The sequence below is a fragment of the Solanum lycopersicum genome, chromosome 5, assembly GCF_036512215.1.
Source record: "Solanum lycopersicum chromosome 5, SLM_r2.1".
NCBI lineage: Eukaryota > Viridiplantae > Streptophyta > Magnoliopsida > Solanales > Solanaceae > Solanum > Solanum lycopersicum.
This window is the reverse complement of record NC_090804.1, coordinates 6,074,122-6,096,721: the sequence shown is the minus strand read 5'-3', so window position 1 is coordinate 6,096,721 and position 22,600 is coordinate 6,074,122. Positions and strand designations below refer to the sequence as shown.

Here is a 22,600-nt window from a genome sequence, read left to right as displayed (position 1 = left end):
GTTTTTTTTTGTTATTTTTCTTCAATTTTAATACTAATCTAATATCTATATATAACTCATCCACCTACATACATAACATAGCAATAATTTAAAAATAATCAATTATGCTCTTACCATTTGATCATTGATACACAAAGCAAAGGGAGTGACAAGAAATTAATTGTTGATAGTACTATATTTGGGGATTAGTTTCAATTATTAATAACATCCAAGGTTCATTGTTTCTAGCCTATAGGACCATTATTTTTTTTTTATGCCCCACCTATATATTTTCTAAAAATTTAATATTCCATATTTTTATTAAGTTCTAACTAAATTTGAAGTTATGGGTAAAAATATGTTGTATTTTATCTTTCATTTAATTAAGCCAAAGATTCAGCTTGTTATACCACATGTTATATTTGCTACTCTCAAATATCATGTTTTTCTTTATGATTGAGTTTGAAATTTTAACGTACGTCAAGTATTCACAATAGGTGGTAATTTCGCATCTATATAACCTGTTAAGTTATTTATTAATGCAATAAATTATTATTGTGTAAAAGTTAAACTTCTACATATTTATAATCAAGTTTAACCATTTTTAGGGGGATACTATTAATTGTAATTGGTTACTTTAACAAACATTTTTCTGGGCTCAACAATGCCAAACAATGGGAGTCTCAACTTGAATGGGCTTCTTTCATTATAAGATGACCACATTTTTCAAATATGTTACTCCTACTATCTTATACTTTGTTCGTAATATTTTATATGTCATTTCTTTCTATAAATAGTTGGATTGTAATACTTGATATTTTATAAAATTTATACATAAATTATCATATTTTGTCTATTATAATTTTGATAGAGTAGTTAATTAATTTTTAAAATGTTTTTATCATTTATTGTAAAGTTGATTTAAGAAAATTAAATAAGGATAGAAGGGTAAAGTTACATTTTTTTTATGCAAATACAAAGTAAAAATGTGACATATAAAATGGGACAGAAAAAGTATTTCATTGATTTACTCTTTTTCTAGATAATTGTAATATTCTTTTTTTGTTATATAATAATCCATTGTTGTTATAGTACCCAAAAGACACAAATAAAGTGGCCATCATTGAAAATATTACTCACTTTTTTTGTCTGTTTGAAATATGTATCAGAATAGATATCAAAAAGGAGATTAAACTTTAATTACTAGAATTTTGAGTTAGTGCAAAAACTCATGTGACAACATTGCAAAATCACTTTTACTACAAAGACAATTAAAAGGTTTTTAACCCCACCTTTTGTCCCTTCTACTTTAATCCAAGTAATGATAGTTATTTTTTTACATAAATAATAAAAATTAAATGTTATATCAGGTTAGTTGCCATATATTTTAAGTTATTAATTATTACAATTCTATATGATAGAAGCATATGTAAGATGGTATGATTTCAAGTCGAACATCACCATTATCTATTATTAAAAAGAAAATTCACTAGTTTGATTCATAAAAAAATGATTAAGCTCGTATATATAAGAGAGACATGATAAATACGAATGTGACTTGATCTCTAAGTGATGTCTTATATTTTTAAATGAGATTATCACACGCTTCAATAGGCTGAACGATGTTTTGAATTATAAAAGCATGATCATATAACTAAGGCTTGTCTATGTAATTCCATATTCCCTTCAATCTCATTCAACTCCTTCTTTAATTTTCTTTCCAATACTAAAAACTATGTCCAAAAAAATGATTAGAAAATGGCAAAAAGTCCAAGGTTAGGTAGTCAATTTGAACTTTGAAGATTCAAAACATGACTAGAAGTCCAAAACATTATCTTGGTAGAGACTAAAAAGGGTCATCAAGATTTAAACCAAAAATATTCTTTGACCCCTCAAAAGGATAATGACCATCTACTTGAAGACCAAAAAGTGAAGACAAGAATATTGTAATCTAACAAACCACATGCAAATATATAGAAAAAAAGTCAATTCATATTCTATATTTATATCAAATTAATAAATTAAAAAATACCTGATATATTTTGTTAAATAATTTTTTATCGTATATATATAGTAAATGATTCAATAGTATAAATTTTACATTATCATATCTTTTAATCGTGATAAATATATATGATCTGATACAAATATTCTATACAAATTAAAGCTTATGAAGTTGGATTGGGGGACCATCAACATTCGTTGGAGTGATATTTTGTAGCTCATATACGATTTTGATTGTGAATTTATAAATATGTTTTTATTTTTTGGAATGTAATTACATTGAGGAATAGTAAATAAAAATATTCTTCATTTTTTATTTTTCCTTGACAAATATCTATTTTCTATATTAGCCAATTAATGACAATAATTACCTTATTCATTCAAAGGAAAAAGATATAGAACTTTTGACACACACATATATATATATGTGGTTCAATCTTAATCATTTTTTTAGAGTGACCTTCTTTACTTGAATATATAATGATTTCTTTTATTAAATATACATAAAGTTGATGAAATTAAATCCATATTTTAATACCATTTCATAAGTCTTGCATGATTATTGGCTTTTCTCAATTCTCAAGTCTCATGATGTGTGTGCACCATACTAAGTTTTTATTATTTTATTTTTAAAAAAGATGTGTGTATGAAAACGCTTTACTTTAGGGTATTTTTGCAATTAAAATTATATATCGAAAATATAAGGTAATAATGATGAGATACGCTACTAAAAAGTCTAGAATAATGACAAAATTTATAAATAAAAATGGTTTTATAAATAACATTATTATAATTGTTTTAACATTTATATTATATTAAAATGATTTTAAAAATATGTAATTATACGAATTTTTGGCGTGTAAAATGACAAAGGATGCGTCATTTTCATAAATAGTTAAATACCTTTATTTTTCCCTCCATTGAACCATGAGATGGTCATTCAAAAATTATGACAATTAGCACCACTAATTGTAGAAATAAAATAATAAATATATTCCAAATTATCGAATATGGTATGCAGATATTCTTCTTTATATTTTTGAAATATATATGTCCAAAAACTAGAGTATATATATCAGTCACTCTAACAAAAGACTAATTAGTGACACATGATAAAATCTTATTCGTCCGTTTGATATTTAATAAATGTTGGATCGGTGGATGAGATTATGACATATGTATGTCCGTTGGTATAAAGTGTATATATGTTTTAGTTTTTGGATAGCAGGGATGACACCGATGTCGCAAAAGCATGACGGAGGTTACCTACATACCGTTTACAATAGTCTAGGGGTATATTTGTCCCTTTTCACCTAACTATATAATGATGAAATATTACTTGTACGCCCCATCTTAAATTATGTGTTGTGATTTTTTAAAAATTACCTCAAATTATTTATCATTTTAGAAGTTTGAAATAATTTTGTTTAAAATTTTGTCCTTATTTATAGTTTTTTAAAAAGAAAAACTACAAATAACTCAATAAAGTAAAATTTAATGAAGAATAATTATATCTTTAGACGTAACGATGATAAAATTGTATAATGAAAACCTCCTAATTAATATATTTTCTTAAGAAAAGTGTAAAAGAGCTAATTTAACTTTCACTATTGATTACTTTACCGTCAATTATTTTTTTCTAAAGGCTAAACATTAATTAATATGAAATCACGATGAAACACTCATATTAATTATTACTATTATTTTGAAAACATACAAAATTAAAATTGAACATGTAAAATAAGAAAATAATTGACAGAAATAATTCAAAAAAATAAAGAGAGTGAGAGAAAATAATTAATGAATGATTATATTATAGTACTAAATCAATTGTTTTATTATAGAGTATAATTTTTGAAGATACAATGTTCCTTTGGCACCATTATTATGTACCCCACATATCTTAATTGCTAATTAATCTTTCATTTAATAAATTGTCTTTTTTTTTTTTTAAGTGTCGGCTGGAGATTTTCATTCACACATATTTTTATCACTTCCACTTAATCTACAATGTTTGATATGATTTTGTTAATTTATTGATTAATCTTATGTATTTGTAATTGTCGGCTTAATAATTTTAATTTTTTGGTTGGATTTATAATTTAATTATTTTCATTTCATGTTTAGTGTTATTATATTATCTTGCTATTTTGATACCATTATCTTTTTTAATACTTGATTTGATTATTTCGTATGTTCTTTAATTTATATTAAATAAATCATTAGGAGTATGTATACCTCTTAAAGAATAAAATATTTGAAGATATAAATTAAAAATTTATTTTCTACTATTATAATTTTTATTTATAAATTGTTCTCTTAAAAAATGTAAAGTAGTTAAAACCTCTTTAAATGAGAGTAATTATGGAAAAATAAATTACAATAATTTTCTTAAACATTGTATCTACTTAGTTTTATTTTAAACTATGAAAAAAATCTTAACAGTTCACTTAACATGAACTAGAGGAAGTATCTCGATAGTGTACTATCTGATTTTACTTTACTTTTTGCAAATTGATATTCGATTTCCTTTTTTTTTTTTAAATTAAAAATTTATCACAAATAATTTTATCTTTTAGAATAACTCAAAATCTATAATTATGATAGTTACAATAAAAATAATTTTTTAAATAATCGCGGATCGAGAAGATGTATATAAATTTCAAACTTCTATGAAGTGTTAACTCTAGAATGTCAAATACAATTGTTCTACTGACTGATTTTAATATTAGTAATAAATATATAAATATCCTTTATTATCAGTCATTAATTGCTATAATTTTTGTAGCTTAGAGTAAGTATTCTTATCAGAGCTATAAATTGCTGCAATTTTTTTTGTTATATATTATACTAACTATACAGAAAAATCAAAGATGTACCTTTCTGTGTGAATGTTTAGAAAAATAATTCCAAACTCTTAGATTAAATTTTTTTATACATGTATCTACTAAATTGATAGTCATACATATATATATTTATATATACATATATAATTATTGAAAAAGCTCCTAAATTTCTCAAGAATAATTATACTATTTCATTTTTTACTCTGCGTGTCATAACTTAAATAATCATTTATATAGTAACTAGTTATGTGAATTTCTATATCACAAAATCAAATAACGTATTAGATGTGTGGAGTTTTACTCTAATAACATGATATTACTTATACAAACTTTAATATATAAATAATTTAGCTTCTACCAAGTACCAGTTAATTAGTTAAATATATTTTGTCCTTGGTTCATAATTTTACATAGAAATATTGACACATTAGGTAAACTGACTTTTTTTCCTTTTTTTACCCCCCATATATAAATTATAATGGATATTCCATGTAGCTGAATTGACCACCAAAACTATAAATGTTATTTGTTGTCCATAAAAAAATTGACAGAAAGAAGTTGGAAAATTAATTGCAATAACTAATAAGATTTATGTACCATTTTGCATTCCATTAATTATCTTGTGCGTCTTATAGCTCACATGGTGGCCAAATCATGTTTTCACATATTTACAAAATTCTTTTAGTTCAGTCAACTCATAATAATAGTTTTCAAACCACATTTTAAAAAAAATGTGAAAAAGGCTCTCCGTATGTTAAAGGATTAGCTTATTTATGAAAATTATTTTTATTTGAAAAAAAATCATTCATCCTATTATTTTGTAACTAAAAATAATTTTGATTTTGTAAAATTATTTTTACTCGTAAATGGTCAAATATAGTTTAGCTACACCATTAATCAAATCATTGTTTTTAAAAGAAAAAAAAGGTTTTAAATATGTTATTGTCGAGTCTTTAAGAAAAAGCCCATCTACGCTATCTATTAAGAGTATAACTCATTTATGTTGTCATTTTAATAACAAATAATGACATGGACGAGTCTTTCCTCAAACAAAAATAACGTAAATGAATCAAATTTTTAACGGACAAGATAAATAAGCTCTTTCTAAAACTTCGATGACATATTTAACCATTTTCCTTAACAAAAATGTAAACATAATAAAGTTCCAAAGATTTTTTTTTTTTTTAATTTGTGAAAAAATCTCTCATTGATTCCCATAGATCTTCTACAAGATACTCATATTTTCAGAGTGAAGTATAAAGTGGAAGGGAGCCCCCACCCAACTTGCTAAAAGTACTGTTAGAGAATGTTGAATTTTAGTTTCACATAAATTGTTTAGTATAAGTTTTAGTTGGTGAAAATTTAAAATACTTATTTTTATAAGCTGAAATGTGAATATCTCATATTTAATTTAGATTCGAGCAATATAATTTTCATTGGCTCATTAGAGGTATAACTTTTGACTTTTTTCCCATAAGATATATTATCAAATCGTCTTGTCAAAATTTGATTGGTCGATAAAGAAACATTAACCAAAAAAAACCATTAGAAATGTTACTAATGCGTCAAATCATGTTAGAAAACTAAATATTTTTTTTATAATACTTGATTCATCTAATCTAGCCACTAATTCTTTTTCGTATTAATCGAGTTACGTGTGTAGAATGCTTACAAAAAAAATCAAATTTGTCAGTGGTGTAAAAGAAATAGCCTTAAATTAAGAATGAACTTATCTCTTATTATTCGTATAAGAATTTTCAAAGTAATGTATACAACTTTAGGTTAATTACTTTTTCCACACATTTCTTTGAAATTTTGAATTGAACTTTAAGTATTATTTTTTCTTAGTATATAGGTCGACATACTTTGTGTGTTTGTGGAATTATCAAATCATAATTGGTTATATATATGTATGACAGCTTTTGTGTGTTGATAATAATTTTTGTTATTTGGATTTCCATATACATGGGACTACAAACATCAAAGCACACAAAACATCATAGAAAAGGATAGCTTATATATATAGGACATTAAGGTTCCTATATATCCTCATATGTAGGGCTCTTTGCATATATATATATATATATATATTTCAGTGAAAAATATTTTCTTTCGTATCAAACAAACTTTAGGAGTAAAATAAGAATTAGCTTAAACTCAATTTATTTCTTAATATAAGAAGATATTGTACAACCTATAAATCATACTCATGACATAGTAATTGAAATTACATTTGTCGATTAATTAACACTGATAAAGGAAGGGCCATGTGTAATGAATAATGATAATGACAGGGATATCTTAATTGATACAATAAGTATTCATTAGCAATAATAAACTAATTAGGCCAAAATTAAGGGATCTTAATTATGGGGTCCTCTAATTATGCTAGGACTCAACTACTAATAAAAAATTTTGTACATTCATTTTACCTATCAATAACTATGTTATATCAATCCACAATGACATATTTTTTCTTCAATATTTTAGGTTTTAGTGATTTAATATATTGTTCATGAAACGTCTATTTGTGGGTTGGTAGGGTGCAAATCCATCCTTAATATCTAATACACAATAAAATATTAGAGAAAAAGAGAGTTTGATATACAAAATATTCTGCAAAAATGTATAATATAGACCGTCAATTTTAATATAAGTATTGATTATTATTTATACGGCTTAAACTTGTGATGTTATAAATAAATATTCTGCATAGATATGTGATATAAACATTTATTCTAATACACATTAATAATTATTTTTACGATTCGAACCGATAATCTCGTAAATCACAAAAACATAACTAAATTGAAAAGAAGTGTTTTATTGGACCACAATTTGCTTGCTATAATTAATTTGTTTTGTGGTATGGGCATTGTTTTAGATGTGAATTACTACCAACCATCCTCAAAACCAGACTTAATTAACTAATATCTACTTTTGACTACAATTAATATTTTTAGTATATGGACATCAAGCTCTTCTTTTTATTTCTTTCCTTCAATTAAATGGATTTAGATCCACCTCTAGGCTCTAGCTTCTACCTAGTTTGATCTTCGATCAACATGTGAACTTAATAAGTTCGATTTTTATAAATTTAAGTTACAATTTAGAATATGATATTTCTTAATTTTATATAATATTTTGTATATTTATTTATATTCAAGTCGAAAATATAAGTTTGGTTTAATATATACAGAGGTTATATTCTGAATTTAAGGGATAAATAATTAATGTTGAACATCCTTGATATAAACTCTAATTTATAGTGGTTAAGCGTGCTCAAGATTCAAAACTAAAATCGATACACTAGTTTTATCTTCTTCTTTTCTTAAGAATTTTTTTTTCTACTCGTGTGATTTATGTTTCATAAAGCTAGACTCATTTGTTAAATTAATATTTCACTTTATACACAATAATCATATATTTTTATCATATAAAATTAATGCATTAAAATAAAAAAAAAATTGTTTATTGAACTCCTACGTCAAACAAATAACATTCAAACTCACTTATCGAAAAGGAAAAAAATCTTGAACACCCTTGATAAAAATTCTGACTCCGCCACTGTATATTATATTGATAACCTATCTCGAATATCCTGTATTACTAACCTCCCTTAAATTTTTAGATATTTACAAAGAGATTAAGACATTGGATATTGTCTTTTCCAAATTCAAAGAAATTATAAACATCGAAGAGTTTGCATAATATTTTTAACGATCAAATAATCACAAGAAGATCCAAACCATCTACTATTCACGTTCAAGCAATACTCTATTAACGATACTCAAATTAATGAAAACAATTAAGAAAAAAGAATATGGTATTTTATATTTTTTATTTAGGAAAGAATAAACATAATTTCTAGTTCTTTTTCTTGTGGATGGATGGAATAATACCACGTCATAGAAGATTACTCATGGCCACGAGGAACAATAAGTCTAAAGATTCTTATAATAAAATTAAAAATCATCTACTTATTTTGAACCACTCCTTTTTATTTATATTGCGCATCTATTATATGATTTTATTTAATTTAACCAATACTTATTAATTTCTCACATGTTACAACAAAAAATTCCTTTCTCGTGATCAATAAAATGTTGTCATTTTGTTTACCTTTTATTAAATCTTTAATCTTTTGTTTCCATATTATTAGGATATAATAATTCCTTTCTATTTTATTTTATTTTATTTTAAAAAAAAATAAAAAGAAATTAGAAATTTCTTAAAAAATACATCGCTAATATTTTTTAAGTGTGCACTAGATAAATTCATTCATGTGGCGACTAAGAAAAGGACCAAATTAAAGGTAATGATTGGGTTCAAAAAACAAAAATGTAGTGTTATAAATTTGGAATCTAAGGTGAATTCTAAACCTCCTCATTCATTAACCATATATCTAATTTTGTATTTAGGAGATTTAGAATTTATATGCATACAAAATTTAAAAAATATCTTATGTATATCATGTAACTTTTTGTTGAGAATCTTCTAAATCCGTCGCTGAGCAAGAGACATCCCCTAGCAATCCTTTTTGGTTTATCACGTTCGCTAGCCAAACAATTTTTGTCACTATTATATAATAGCTCGCAAAATTATACAACAGATCACTATTATATAATAGCTCGCAAAATTATACAACAGATATAAACTTGACAAGATAAGTCAATATCTAACCATATAAATAATTACTATCTTTTACATTGTCAAATATACAAGGGTTGTATGAGATTTTATTTTTTAATTTTTGTTTTTCAACAAATTTTAAATCCACAAAACAAAAATAAATAGCACCATACTGAAAATAGCTGGAGAGCACTTTATAAGAATTAAAATGTGAAGAGATATTTATAACCTTTCGTGTTATGAGAAGTCATTGGTGAAACTCAATTAACTTTTATATAGTAAGTATGACAAGATTGATGATCATCAACGTTACTCTATTTCTAAAAATAGAAAAATATATCATGCATTAACTAATTCTAATTTATCACTAAAAATTAAACGATTTGCAATTTTTGGCTACAATTAAATCAAAGACTAAAAAAAGTGGAAATTAAATTTCTAAAGATAACAATATAGATATCAACTATTGGTATGTTTTCGTCTAAAAAAAAACGATCAGTTATATAAATCTTTACCATTCGCTAATACAGAGACGAAAGATAAAGTTAGAATAGGTCAAAAGATGAATTTAGAATTTTAAAAAAATTTTGAAACTCTACAAATTGGTTTATTTGTATATCTTTTGAATTTCAATAGTCTTTTTATGGAGTTGTTTTGTATTTTAATTCATTGTATTTTTATGCAAAACATTTCGTGAGTCAAAAATAGTAAAATATTAATAACTTTTGATTTAGCATAACTTATATTTAATAGGATGTGTTGGAAGTGATTATTTAACCACCTTTGGCTATTATTGGTTCTAAAAGGACAAGTACTTCATTGAGTTTCAATTTGTTTATAGTAAATAATTAAATGAATGTCGACCTAATTTAATTTTGAAACTTTAACTCAAAATGGTAAAGATATATTGACCAAGTCATATAAAGAGTCTTATAATTTCATCCATCTTCAATATGTGATTCTATTTATATTTTCAACACGCCTAGACTTCATTCGATATTGAATGTGTGAATAATATTATTTTATAATATTGGCGCCTGACTTTAATATTGTCTAATACTAGAAGCGTGAATAAATTATTTTAACCTGACTATAATATTATATTAAACGAATCTTGCAGTTAAATCAATTAAAAATTAGTTAGGAGATACGAATTGTTCAAATCATATAAAAAATCCAAAAAGATTATCTTTTATGTTCAGCGCTTGCGTTTAGGACATCGATCAATTCAGTTTTTGGCTGGTAAAACTAATTAAATGAAATACAAATAATAACATAAATCGAAGAATAAAAACAATCATGAAGTAATAGTATCACCTAGTATAGAAGGACAAATGTGAGTCATGACCACATTTAACAATCTTTTAACCAATCACCCTAATTTACATCCTCTTAATCTCGTATCTACGTTCTGTTCTTCAATAAGCTGAAATTATGTTTTATCTTGCCTAATAACCTTTCTCCGATACTTCTTCAACATATTTCTCTATCTTTTGAAACTAACCATAATTGAACTTTTACATATTCACTTTAAGACATATATACATTTCTCTTTTAGATGTTTAATCATCACTTTTTTATCTTATTTTTCATTAATATCATTTTCGTTATATCTCAAATATCTTTTTCACACACAAAAAAAATCCTATATATCAAACGATAATTGAAATGTGATTTATCAAATAATTGAATCGTAGTTAATGCATCAAAAAAGGACATAGTGGAGAATCAATAGACTCCATAGGAGATGTGTCCAATAAGCTAACCTATGCAAAGTAGGCTTACCCATACAGGCAACTGGCCCTACCTCTAAATTTTTAACATAACCGACAATAGGATAAAATCAAAAAGTTTTTCATCGAACCAGAGTTTTAGATCGAGTTTTGATTAAAATTAATTTTTTTTATTAAAAATGCAATATTAATTAGCTAATCTTTAGATTGTTATTTTACGTTGAGTATGAGACACTTTATTTTATATTGGTTTGTTCGTATTATTAAAAATATATATATTTCGAATTACTTTTCGAAGGCTAAAAGACCTCGTAAGTTGTAGTTTGGTACCAACTTACTATAAAAGCTCTAAACTTGAAAAGTGATGCAAAGAAAAGTATGTCCCACGAATAGAAAGAAGGGAACTTAATTAACTAAGTGACCCACGATTAGATTCACAAAAGGGTCAAAAATGTTTTAAAACCATATATTATACGATTGATAGTAAAATATCCCTTCGTTATTTATATCAAAGGTATGTTAAGCTATCATTATGTATATGAAATTTTAGAAAAGATCAAATTTCGCAAGATTTTACTGTACATAATTATTTTCACAATTTTAACTAGTGATATTTTGATCCCATAACATCAACCTTATAATCAATTATGTTAAAGATAAACCGATAAATATGAATAGATTTCTTTTATTTTAAAAATAAATATTGTCGTAAAGTGGAATAGAGTATAGGGGAAGAAAACAAAAGGGAGGAAAGATAAATTCACGCAAATACACTAACTAATAAGCTCTTAACATGTGTGGGATTTCAACTAGAATCAAACCATATTTCCATATCTCGAATTAATGACATTATGATTATACGAAAGTAACTATACCAGTTACGTCAAGGGTAAATTGGTCAATTGAAAAGAAAAGGGGGAGAGAATTTGATATCACTCACATAGAGATGAAGCGCGTGGAAAGATATGAATTTTATGATAACTTAAATATCAGCCTCTCCCAAAGTACTCCTATTTAGAAGTTGACGTCCATTTTTTCTAACTTATCTTTTTTTTTTTCTTTCTATACTATTTTTCTGAGTGTCTTCTCACCAATTGCCATTGACACGACAAAGCTTTCAAATCCCCCAAAAAAGTTTCTAATTAAATATTCCAAACTCTTTACGCGTTTATCTTCTCCTTCTCTATAAACCCTAGCTTCAATTTTTTCTCTCTCCGCGTAAAATTCACACTGTAACTATGGATGAAAACGATAAGCAGGTTGATAATGATCCATTACCTGGTGGTGGTGGTGGTGGTGCAGCGGAGTTCACCGGCGCTACTACTGAATCAAGCTGGTCACTCGGTGGTGGAGATGATGAATCGGATAATGTTTACTTCTTCGGTACTAGTAGTACTGATAGAGAGAGCAGTATATTGACCGAATTCGGCTGGAATTTTCAACCGCACGGAAATAGAGATGTTCGCGCCGGTGGTGACGGTAGTCGATTTGATCGGATCGATGAGGATTTGGCGGGAAATAGTACTACAACTACTGCTTCTGTTTCTGCTTCTGTTTCTATTACTGAACCGACGGTGACGGAGAAAATCACCGACGAACCTGTTTCATCTAGCTGTTCTGATGATCCGCCGGAGAAATCTACAGCTTCCGGTAGCTCCTCCGCCTCTCGACCGCCGTCCGATACAGCGTGAGTCATGTGTTTATCATCGACCTCTCTCTAAGTATGTCTAAATTCGTAATTAACTGCGATTTGAAATGGTAAAAATAAGGAGTAAAACGCCATTAACGTGTCCGTACGTAGGTGTAGAAAAAATGTCAAGTGGTTCACGCAAGTTGAGGGAAGAGAAGAGAGGTATTATCGTAATTTTAATCATCAAGGATGGGCTTTTCGGTATTTGCTCACTTTTCTGTGGCTTTAAAACAGCCGTCGTTGCGGCGGGAATGGCGTGGATGAATTTTTTCCTCTAAAATTAAATATCGTAATAATAATTAAAATTAACTGTTAAGGAAAAGTATTTTTTTTAAAATTTCTTTTTATATAAAAAAGTAACTTGCGATAACTCTTCCCTAATAATGGTTTAGGTGTAATCTCTTACAAAATTAGTTTCTTCTACTTCATTATTTCGTGGTCCATTGCTTCGTACATTAGTATTTAAAGAAAGAAAAAAGGAATAGGTACAATGTGGAAACTTTTAACTGTTAAAGCAATAATAAAGTTATCTTAGTGTGATAGATCTGTTAAAATTGTAAAATTAGTCATCGATATAGCTTTTAATCCGTTTTCATATGAATACAGAATACTTTGTGCAAATTACTGATAAATAAATGAATTTTGGTTTGTGTGAACTCTCAAGGTTCATTGCATGCATTTCTCTTCGTTGTGGTCTGCATTGTTCTTGTAGTATAACCTAATTATACAAGCCCAAGTGAACTTTTGTTTTTTTGTTTTTTAAACATTTAATATATTTCGTTAATAATAAATTGAACTAAGGTAGAGTTACTTAAAGCAAACAAACTTGAAGAGAATTTGGATACGTTTTTATAAGTATTAAGTTCAACTGCAGACTCTTCAATTTTTTATGTTGCATCCGTATCGGATTCTTCAAAAATACACTATGTTTGGCGAATTCGATACGCACCTATTGATCTTTTTGAAGAGTTCGAGCAACGTAGATTGTACTACTATTTTGATGTTGTTTAGTAGTATTACGCTGCCCACTATATTTATAAGGGTTTCTAAATTTCAACTAAGTTTGAGCAGCTAGATAAACATAACTTGTTACTTATCAATATATAACAAGAATCAGAGGTATATAATACCAGGTAATTTCTTTCTATCTGTTATAGTCTTGGATATGGTAAGATAGATATTCTGTGAAACTAGCCCCAGGAGTTGGATACCCAAAAATATAAAACCAATTTATAATATTCTTCATGTCTATAACTTCATTAAAAGAATAAATACCCATTCTTTTTCAATTGAAAGATATTTTGTTTATTACAAAGATTTACTAATTGGAAACTAGATTGGTTTGTATTAAATGATGCATTGAGTTTCTTAGTTATAAAGAAAATGCAAGTGTACCAGGAATTATAATTTTTTAAAATATTTTCTAGTACTATAGTATATATATTATGTAATATAAGATGAAGGAATCACATTCCTAATGTTACTTTAGGTTGAATATTCCACAGAAGCAAGGTTAAAAAGAAGGGTCAGAAACGAATCAGGCAGCCCCGCTTTGCATTTATGACCAAAAGTGAAGTTGATCATCTTGAAGATGGCTATAGATGGAGGAAATATGGCCAAAAAGCTGTTAAAAACAGTCCATTTCCAAGGTATGTTGGAATGAATTTAAATTTTATGAATTTCTAACGAATTATTTGAAGTATATTTAGTTATTAGGTTCAAAATTCAACATTGAGAAAATTGTTTAATAAAACAAACCATTAGATGTACATGTACTTAACTAAATTACTCTTAATTCTACCTTATATACCTGAGTAATTATTTGTTATATGCCTTTTTGGAATAGTATGGAAGTTGTTTTCAAGAAAAAAAAAATTTTTCTTCTTGGGGATTTTAGAAGTGATAGATTAAATATTTGGACAAAAATTGTTTGACTACAGTGATGGTATAATAAATAGGACAGGGTAGTACTTTTCGTATATCTAATCCTAATTCCTGTCCTTATATCCTATTGAAACATATACATGTATCTTAACGAGTTATGTATATCTTGATTAATTTTATGAATTACTTTATTACAATCACCAATAAATAGGTATCAGATAATTATTCACAAAGATTTAAACAGATAAAATCATGTATTTCTTCATTTCAATTTGTATGATGTAGTCTGGGTTGATAAAAGTTGAAATAATTACTCATGATGAATATGTATGACTTGTCAGGAGTTATTATCGTTGTACAAATACAAAGTGTACAGTAAAGAAAAGAGTGGAGAGATCCTCTGAAGATTCCTCAATTGTAATCACAACATATGAAGGACAACATTGTCACCATACAGTTGGATTTCCTAGAGGTGGACTTATCAATCACGAAGCATTTACATCTCAATTAACACCTTTACCCTCACAATTCTATCATCCATCCGGTGTTCAATACCCTCATGAATTAGTTCCTATGAGTAGCCCCGCTGCACCTGAATCACATACAATGCCTGGTGAAACCGGACCCGAACCTATTAGATTGCCAGAAACAAGTCAACCAGATGCTACACAACAACCAACTGATGAAGGATTGCTTGGAGATATTGTACCTCCTGGGATGCGAAGCAGATAATATAAAGGGTAATATATTCCGTTTCTTAATTTGCATTAATTTACATATATTTTTTTATTTCATCAATGACATAGTATTTGAACGTTACACGAGTGCGCCTACACAAGTGTAAGTGTATGTGTTTTATTTAAAAAGAAATTTCTGTCAATCCTTTATTTGTGAATTCACACTCAGAATATGTTTGCTGCTTACTTATGAAGTTTATCTTAGGACTTTTAGTTAAGGGGGAAGAAGTCTAGCTAAGCCACATTATCATTTACTTAAGGGTCCTATATATATTTTTTTGTTGAATTGTTTGACCATTTTAAGAGATTGAACTTTAAAGAACATACTTTTTATTATTTTTAGGGGTAAAAACTGCATGCAGATCTTCGTTTGTTTGTTTGTTTATTTTGCTTTTTTGGGAAGCTTTTCATAAAGATCTCTTGCTTCGCTTGGTCAAATACCTTGTTAAATTGTAAAGTTTATCTCATATTACTATATCAAAAATAATTATTAGTTTCTTAATTATTGTTAAGTATATATTTTTAGCGGCAATTAATGTTTTTTGTATCTCTCTAAAGCCTTTAACTAAATTAGTTCTAATGCAATTAATACTGATAAAGACTTTAGAACTCTTTATAAATATCAATATTTATTACCACTAAAAGTTGTTTTTATTATAATGTATAATTGTATAAAGTTTTACATGAGGTAAATGATACAATTCAATACATGTTAATAATTGATTACTAAAGATTCCAAGCAGTTTATAAGTTTAGTCGAGAAATATATATTAAGTGATTTTTTTCTTATCTATCTAATTTTGATAGAGAGAATTATCCGATATTTGTTGTCGGTGGAAGATGATCAGATCAATCTATAAGTTAGTTTGTAAATAATAATAGGACATAGGAGTTGTCAATATTTTTATGTCCGGTCAAATCGAACAAGATCCCAAGTGATGGAAATGAAAAGTTGATAAAGTTTTAAAACATATAAAAGTCTCTTTCCCATAGATTGCTTTCCCACCGCAACCTTTTTTTTGTGGGTGTTGCTTTGTCTCTTTAAAAGTATTAATATATCTTTCCATACAATATAGTAATAATATTGACTTGTTTGGTCCCCCACTGGTTTTAAGCAACAATCTATGGTCTAATTGATGCATGATCTAGAAGTAATTGATGATTGATGCTTTTCATCCATTGTTTTACTATTTACAAATGCTTGTTACGATTGAATTAGTTTGATTATATTGTGATTGAAAGTTATAACCTTGTGACAGATTTTGGGATCTGTGATAACACGGCTAAACTAGTATAGTAGATAGAAAGTGGCCCTATAGCTAGCAAGTAGCTACTGTTCAAAAGGATGACATATATATATATCAAAGATTAAGAGGGGGGCCGTTTAAGAAAAAAAGAGACATATGATTAGTATATTCGTAAGTTATTTAGAATGTGGCATAATAATTAATGATGTGGTTGAGAACCATGAATTATCATGTTCAAATTTTAATTTGATCTCCTCATAAGGAATTTATTGATTTATGTGTGTGAAGAATAGCAAGTTGATAAAGAAATAAAGCTTGAGTCTAATCCGATCTCAAAAGCTAGTTCATTAAGTGAGGATTACCCGTCCATATTCCCATCCATTTGCCTATGTGTGACACCCACCCACCCCACACGCACATCTAACACTGAAGAGCATAGATAATATATACTTTCTCTATTTAAAAAAAAAAGACCTTTTTACCTTTTTAGTCTGTTTAAAAAGAATGACCACTTTCTTTTTTTTGATAACATTTTAATTTCTGCTTTCCATGTGACATGCATGTTTAAGGCTACAAGATCAAAGGACAATTTTGTATATTTGACCTAACTTTAATTTAGAATTACAAGATTCAAAAGTATTTTTTATATTCTTTAACTTCGTGTCAAAGTTAAACCAGATCATTCTTTGTGAAACGAAAAGAAGTATAGGTCAACATCAGAAACAATGAATTGAAATGTGTCTGGCTCTGAAACCATGACATTGATGATGAGATAAGGGTTGGCCAGAATCATATAAGAAGTCCATGCTATGGAACACCAACACAAGTACACCATGAGAATTTCTCCCTTAATGACATTTTCTTGTAATTAAAACCAAAAATCATAGCACAATTGCACAAAACTCTTAGTTAAATTTCTTCACATAAAATTAAAATGAGAAAAAGACTTTCCTTTTGTTAGTGGGGATTAGTTTTGACAAGAACCGAATATGTGATTGTTATGGTACATCAATTTGGCCATAGAGCTTTAAGAATCAGAGACCAAAGAAGGTGGCAATGGCGCTCCCTTAGCAGGTAGCTAGCCAGCATGCCAAATAATTAAAGGGAAATATTGCTTTGGTTGATGTTACACATCTCATGCAAAACATGCACAAGTAATAGAATAAGTCACGCTTGTCTGCGTAAATGGAAGCATATTTTTAAGTTGTGTGGTCCTACATGATCATATGCTTTGAATTTATTTTTTTGAGATATTATGCAAATATTCTTTCAGATTTTTGTATCTATGTAACGTGTGATCATACAATTTTCATATGCTTTAAATATTCTCATTTTCATTTGTGTTTTTATGTTATTTGAACTCTTCAAAAATGTTAGCGAGTTTCGTGTTGGATCTTTCAAAAACCATGTGTTTGGAAAATCTGACATGAGTATGTGGTAATGTTTTTGGAGAGTTTCGAACGACAAAGGTTAGTTTAACATACTTCCTCCGTTTCAATCTGTTTGTCATGTTTTGACTCTGTACAGAGTTTAAGAAAGTAAAGAAGACTTCTAAATCTGATATTAAATTAAGATATGTCAAATGTACCACAACGTCGTGGTTTTAAACATGTCACTTGAAAATTAGAAGTAAATAGTTGTCAAAAAAAGGAAAGAGATATTCTTTTCTTAAACAGACTATAAAGAAAAAGTATGATAAATAAATTTAAACGGAAAAAAGTATATTGGACTTCGAATGATGAATAAATATTGATAAATGTGAAAAGGTCCTAGACAAATGTATGCTCTTCCATCGACATGATTCAGGATTTATATTTGATGAGTTTAACTTTTTATTTACTGAAAATATTATATATTTTATAATTATGGGTTGTGAATCTAATATATTTTCACATTTTTCATGATTTTCCCCCTAAAAAAAAAAACCTTCCAGGTATATATTATATAGCATGGATGTCATTCTTGAATTTAGCTGGAATCAACCCTCTATTTTATATGAAGTTAGCTATAGCTAGCTTTTTATATTTTTTGCTGATCATGATATAGGAATCATGACTTATTAATGGAGAGCCATTGGATATATATAGCAGCTCTAGATATATAATTGTAGAGTTTACCCTTTTTTCAACTTTCTGTTGTTGGGATTGGTCATTTTGGGGGTGGGGGTGGGGTGGGGGGTGATAACATTTGACCTAATTAATATTGTAATTACATTGGCATTGTGTCAGTTATAGCTCAATTTGCTATATTTCTGTTTTAATTTGTGTAATGTATCAATTAACACTACTAAAAAAAATATCAAAAATCAAAAGGATTAAGATCCACAGACGGCTGCTGTAACTTAATTCGGAGAAAGCAAGTTCGATGCGACGAGCTTGACCCAAAAAGTAAACTCGTTGCTTTTACAGTTTTGATTTTCAAATTTGAGACCTCTGACGTGAAAGTTTCAAGCCAAATTCACTAGCCACCCTGAAGGGTTCGAACTATGTAAGTTTTGTCCTTAGAATTTTCATAAACATATGTTAAGAAAATATAGTAATTTGAAATCGAACCCATATATTTGTGATGGCATCGAACAATTCTACCTGCCTAATCAAGACTACATAACATAATTATCCTTCTAATATGGATTTTATATATCAAACCTACAATTATCTAAAAGGCTTCTACATATCATGTGCTTGTGTTTTAGTGTTGGTTCAATATTAGAGTTAAACTCAATTTATTCTTTTAGTTTCATATTTATTGGTTGTTATAATTTTAATAATTTCTACATATCAATATTGGACTAAGCTTGACCCCATAATATCGAGCTATAGTATTACAATTTTTTTTATTCTAACAACAAAATATATCAAGCAAGTTAAAATGTAGATATCTTTTTCGTAGATTTTACTTTTTAGGGTATATTTTGGGCGGGCATCGTGTAATTGCGTGGATTTCTAAGTTGCTCTATTGTCAGTTGACGTTTACCTTTTACCATATCCCTCTTTCTTCCTTTTCATGATATAAAAACTTTATATTATAATTCACCTTTTCCTTGTAACCTACGTTATCTTATTATTGTCGTTTTCACACACAATTTCTGTACATATCTCTCACCACTTTCCTCATCCATGCGTGAAGTACACACATATTATTATTTGTTAATGGTTACTCCTTTCATTTTTATTTTTTAGTTTTTTTATTTGATGTTTAATATTTTATTTCGGTTCAATGGTGGATCAATATCTTTAGAAATAAGGTATCCGTCTTAGGCCCCCAAATTTATAGAGGCCCTGTTTAACCAAAAAAAATAACTATATTTATTTCTATAAAACTTAAGAACAAAAGAAGAATATAAGATCAATAGAGGAACAATATAAATTTTCTTTCTTTCTTTCAAATATATCAATATTATTCTCAACAACTCTATTTATAGGATTATATTGAAGAATATCGAAGAGTGTCATAAATATTTCATTAAACCTTGAGAATTACTACCCATTATGGAGGAAATAAAGTTAGGAGTTATGCTCATTCATTTGACCATATTATCAACAACATTACTATCAATAAAGGATGAAATTAACATTGGAGTTATGGTCATTCATTTGATTACATTAGCAACAACATTACTACTCATAAAGGAGGAAATTAACCAAGGAGTTATGGTCATCCATTTAACGATTAAAATGATTTACAACACTCCTTCTTGGAAGACCATTGATAGATAATATGCCTCGTTAAAACCTTACTTAGAAAGAAACACCGTAAAAAAAATCTTAGTGAAGGACAAAAGAGTACACATATCTTGTTATACGCTTTATTTGCTACCTCGTTAAAAACCTTGCCAGGGAAACTCATTGGGATAAAACCTAGGTCAAGAGAAAAAGAGTGCAGCGCGTAGTTTACTCCCCCTGTTACAAACATCATTTAATTTCTTGGAGACGACGCATTCCAATCTTGAATACCAACTTTTCAAATGTTGAGGTTGGTAATGCTTTAGTGAACAAATTCGCCAAATTATCAATCGAGCGAATTTGTTGAACAGTTATTTCACCTTTTTTCTCAAGATCATGAGTGAAATTTTTTTTTGGTGAAATGTGTTTTGTTCTATCTCTTTTTATGTATCATTTCTTTAGCTGAGCTATATATGCAGCATTGTCTTCGTACAATGTAGTTGGAATATCTTTTTTCATAGGAAAATCACACATTTCTTGAATATGTTGAGTTATTGATCTCAACCAAACACATTGTCTATATGCTTCATGGATGACTATTATTTCTGCATGATTTGAAGAAGTAGCAGCTAATGTTTGCTTCATTGAACACCTATAGTTGTGCCTCCATATGTAAACAAATAGCCTGTTTAAGATCGAGCTTATGTGGATCAGACAAATATCCAGCATCTGCATAACCAATCATTTCTGACTTGGATTTATTAGAATAAAATAATCTCATATCAATGGTTCCTTGAAGATATCTAAGTATATGTTTGACTCCAGTCCAATGTCTCTTTGTAGGGGCCGAGGTGAATCTTGCTAATAAACTTACTGCAAAACAGATATCTGGTTGAGTGTTATTGGCAAGATAATTAGTGCTTTAATAACAGTAAGATATGGAGCTTCATCAAGAAGTTCTTCCTCATTTTCTTGAGGTCGAAATGGATCGTTAAGTATGCCAAGCGGTCTCACAACCATCAGGGTATTCAACGGATGTGATTTGTCCATGTAAAATCGCTTTAAAATATTTTTTGTGTATGTTGATTGATGGACAAATATTTCATTTTTCAAATGTTCAATCTGTAGACCAAGACAAAATTTTGTCTTACCAAGATCTTTCATCTCAAATTCTTTCGTTAAACACTCAACAACTTTTGAAAGCTCATTAGGAGTGCCACTAATATTTAAATCACCAACATACACATCTGTTATAACAAAATCAGATCCAGACCTTTTTATGAAAACACAAGGACAAATAGGATCATTTCTGTACCCTTCCTTTAGCAAAAATTGGCTAAGACGATTGTACCGCATCCGTCCTGATTGTTTTAATCCATATAAGGATTTCTGAAGCCTTATAGAACCAACTTTTTTCGAATTTTTATATGCTTCAAACATATTGAATGCTTCAAGAACTTTCATGAAAATATTGTGGTCCAATGAACAATATAAATAGGTTGTGGCAACATCTATTAGACGCATTTCAAGCTTTTCATGTACTGCCAGATTTATTAGATACCTGAAGGTAATTGCATTCACTACAGGAGAATATGTATCCACATAATCAATGTCAGGCCTTTGCGAAAAATCTTGTGCCACAAGTCGTGCTTTATATCTTAAGACTTCGCGTTTTTAATTTCGTTTTCGCACAAAAACCCATTTGTATCCCACTGGCTTGACACTTTCAGGTGTTTGGACTATTGATCCAAAAACTTCACGTTTTTCAAGTGAAGTCAATTCTGCTTGAATTGTCTCCTTTCATTTTGGCCAATCATTTCTTTGTCTGCATTAATTGACAGATTTTGGTTCAAAATCCTAACCTTGTTGCATTATTTCAACGACAACATTATAGGCAATATTATTTCATTTCACCTTTTTCTCGTTGAGACATCTTCATTCTCATTATTTTCAGTTATTTGAACCTTCTCATCCATTTGACCACATTATCAACAAATGGAGTTATGGTCATCCATTTGACTACATTATCAACAATATTACTACTCATAAAGAAAGGGAATTAACCAAGGAGTTATGGTCATCCATTTAACTACCAAAATGATTTACAACAATTATATCTTTTTTTAGTTCGTTTTGCAACATTAAAGAATGTTTTTTTTCTTTTTTGTCAAACTTTTGAATTTAAC

General features: G+C 28.0%; 1 protein-coding gene across 2 annotated transcripts; it reads left to right on the top strand.

The window, feature by feature from the left end:
- Positions 1-12,013: 12,013 nt before the first annotated feature.
- On the top strand, positions 12,014-21,570 carry LOC101247821 (probable WRKY transcription factor 57). Of its 2 annotated transcripts, none has more exons than XM_010322575.4 (4): positions 12,014-12,881; positions 14,390-14,533; positions 15,110-15,508; positions 21,258-21,570. In XM_010322575.4, the coding sequence occupies exons 1-3, from the start codon at positions 12,433-12,435 to the stop codon at positions 15,498-15,500; spliced, it is 984 nt and encodes a 327-aa protein (XP_010320877.1). In that variant the 5' UTR covers positions 12,014-12,432; the 3' UTR covers positions 15,501-15,508; positions 21,258-21,570. The 2 variants fall into 2 exon arrangements, with proteins under 2 accessions (XP_010320877.1, XP_004239067.1); XM_004239019.5 differs by lacking the exon at positions 21,258-21,570 and adding an exon at positions 18,686-19,076.
- Positions 21,571-22,600: the final 1,030 nt, after the last annotated feature.

Bases quoted from the DNA above. Each gene is read 5' to 3' on its own strand.
- LOC101247821 (XM_010322575.4), top strand. From the start codon at position 12,433: ATGGATGAAAACGATAAGCAGGTTGATAATGATCCATTACCTGGTGGT. The intron at 12,882-14,389 runs GTGAGTCATGTG...AATATTCCACAG, and splicing joins CGACCGCCGTCCGATACAGC to AAGCAAGGTTAAAAAGAAGG. The intron at 14,534-15,109 runs GTATGTTGGAAT...ATGACTTGTCAG, and splicing joins AAAAACAGTCCATTTCCAAG to GAGTTATTATCGTTGTACAA.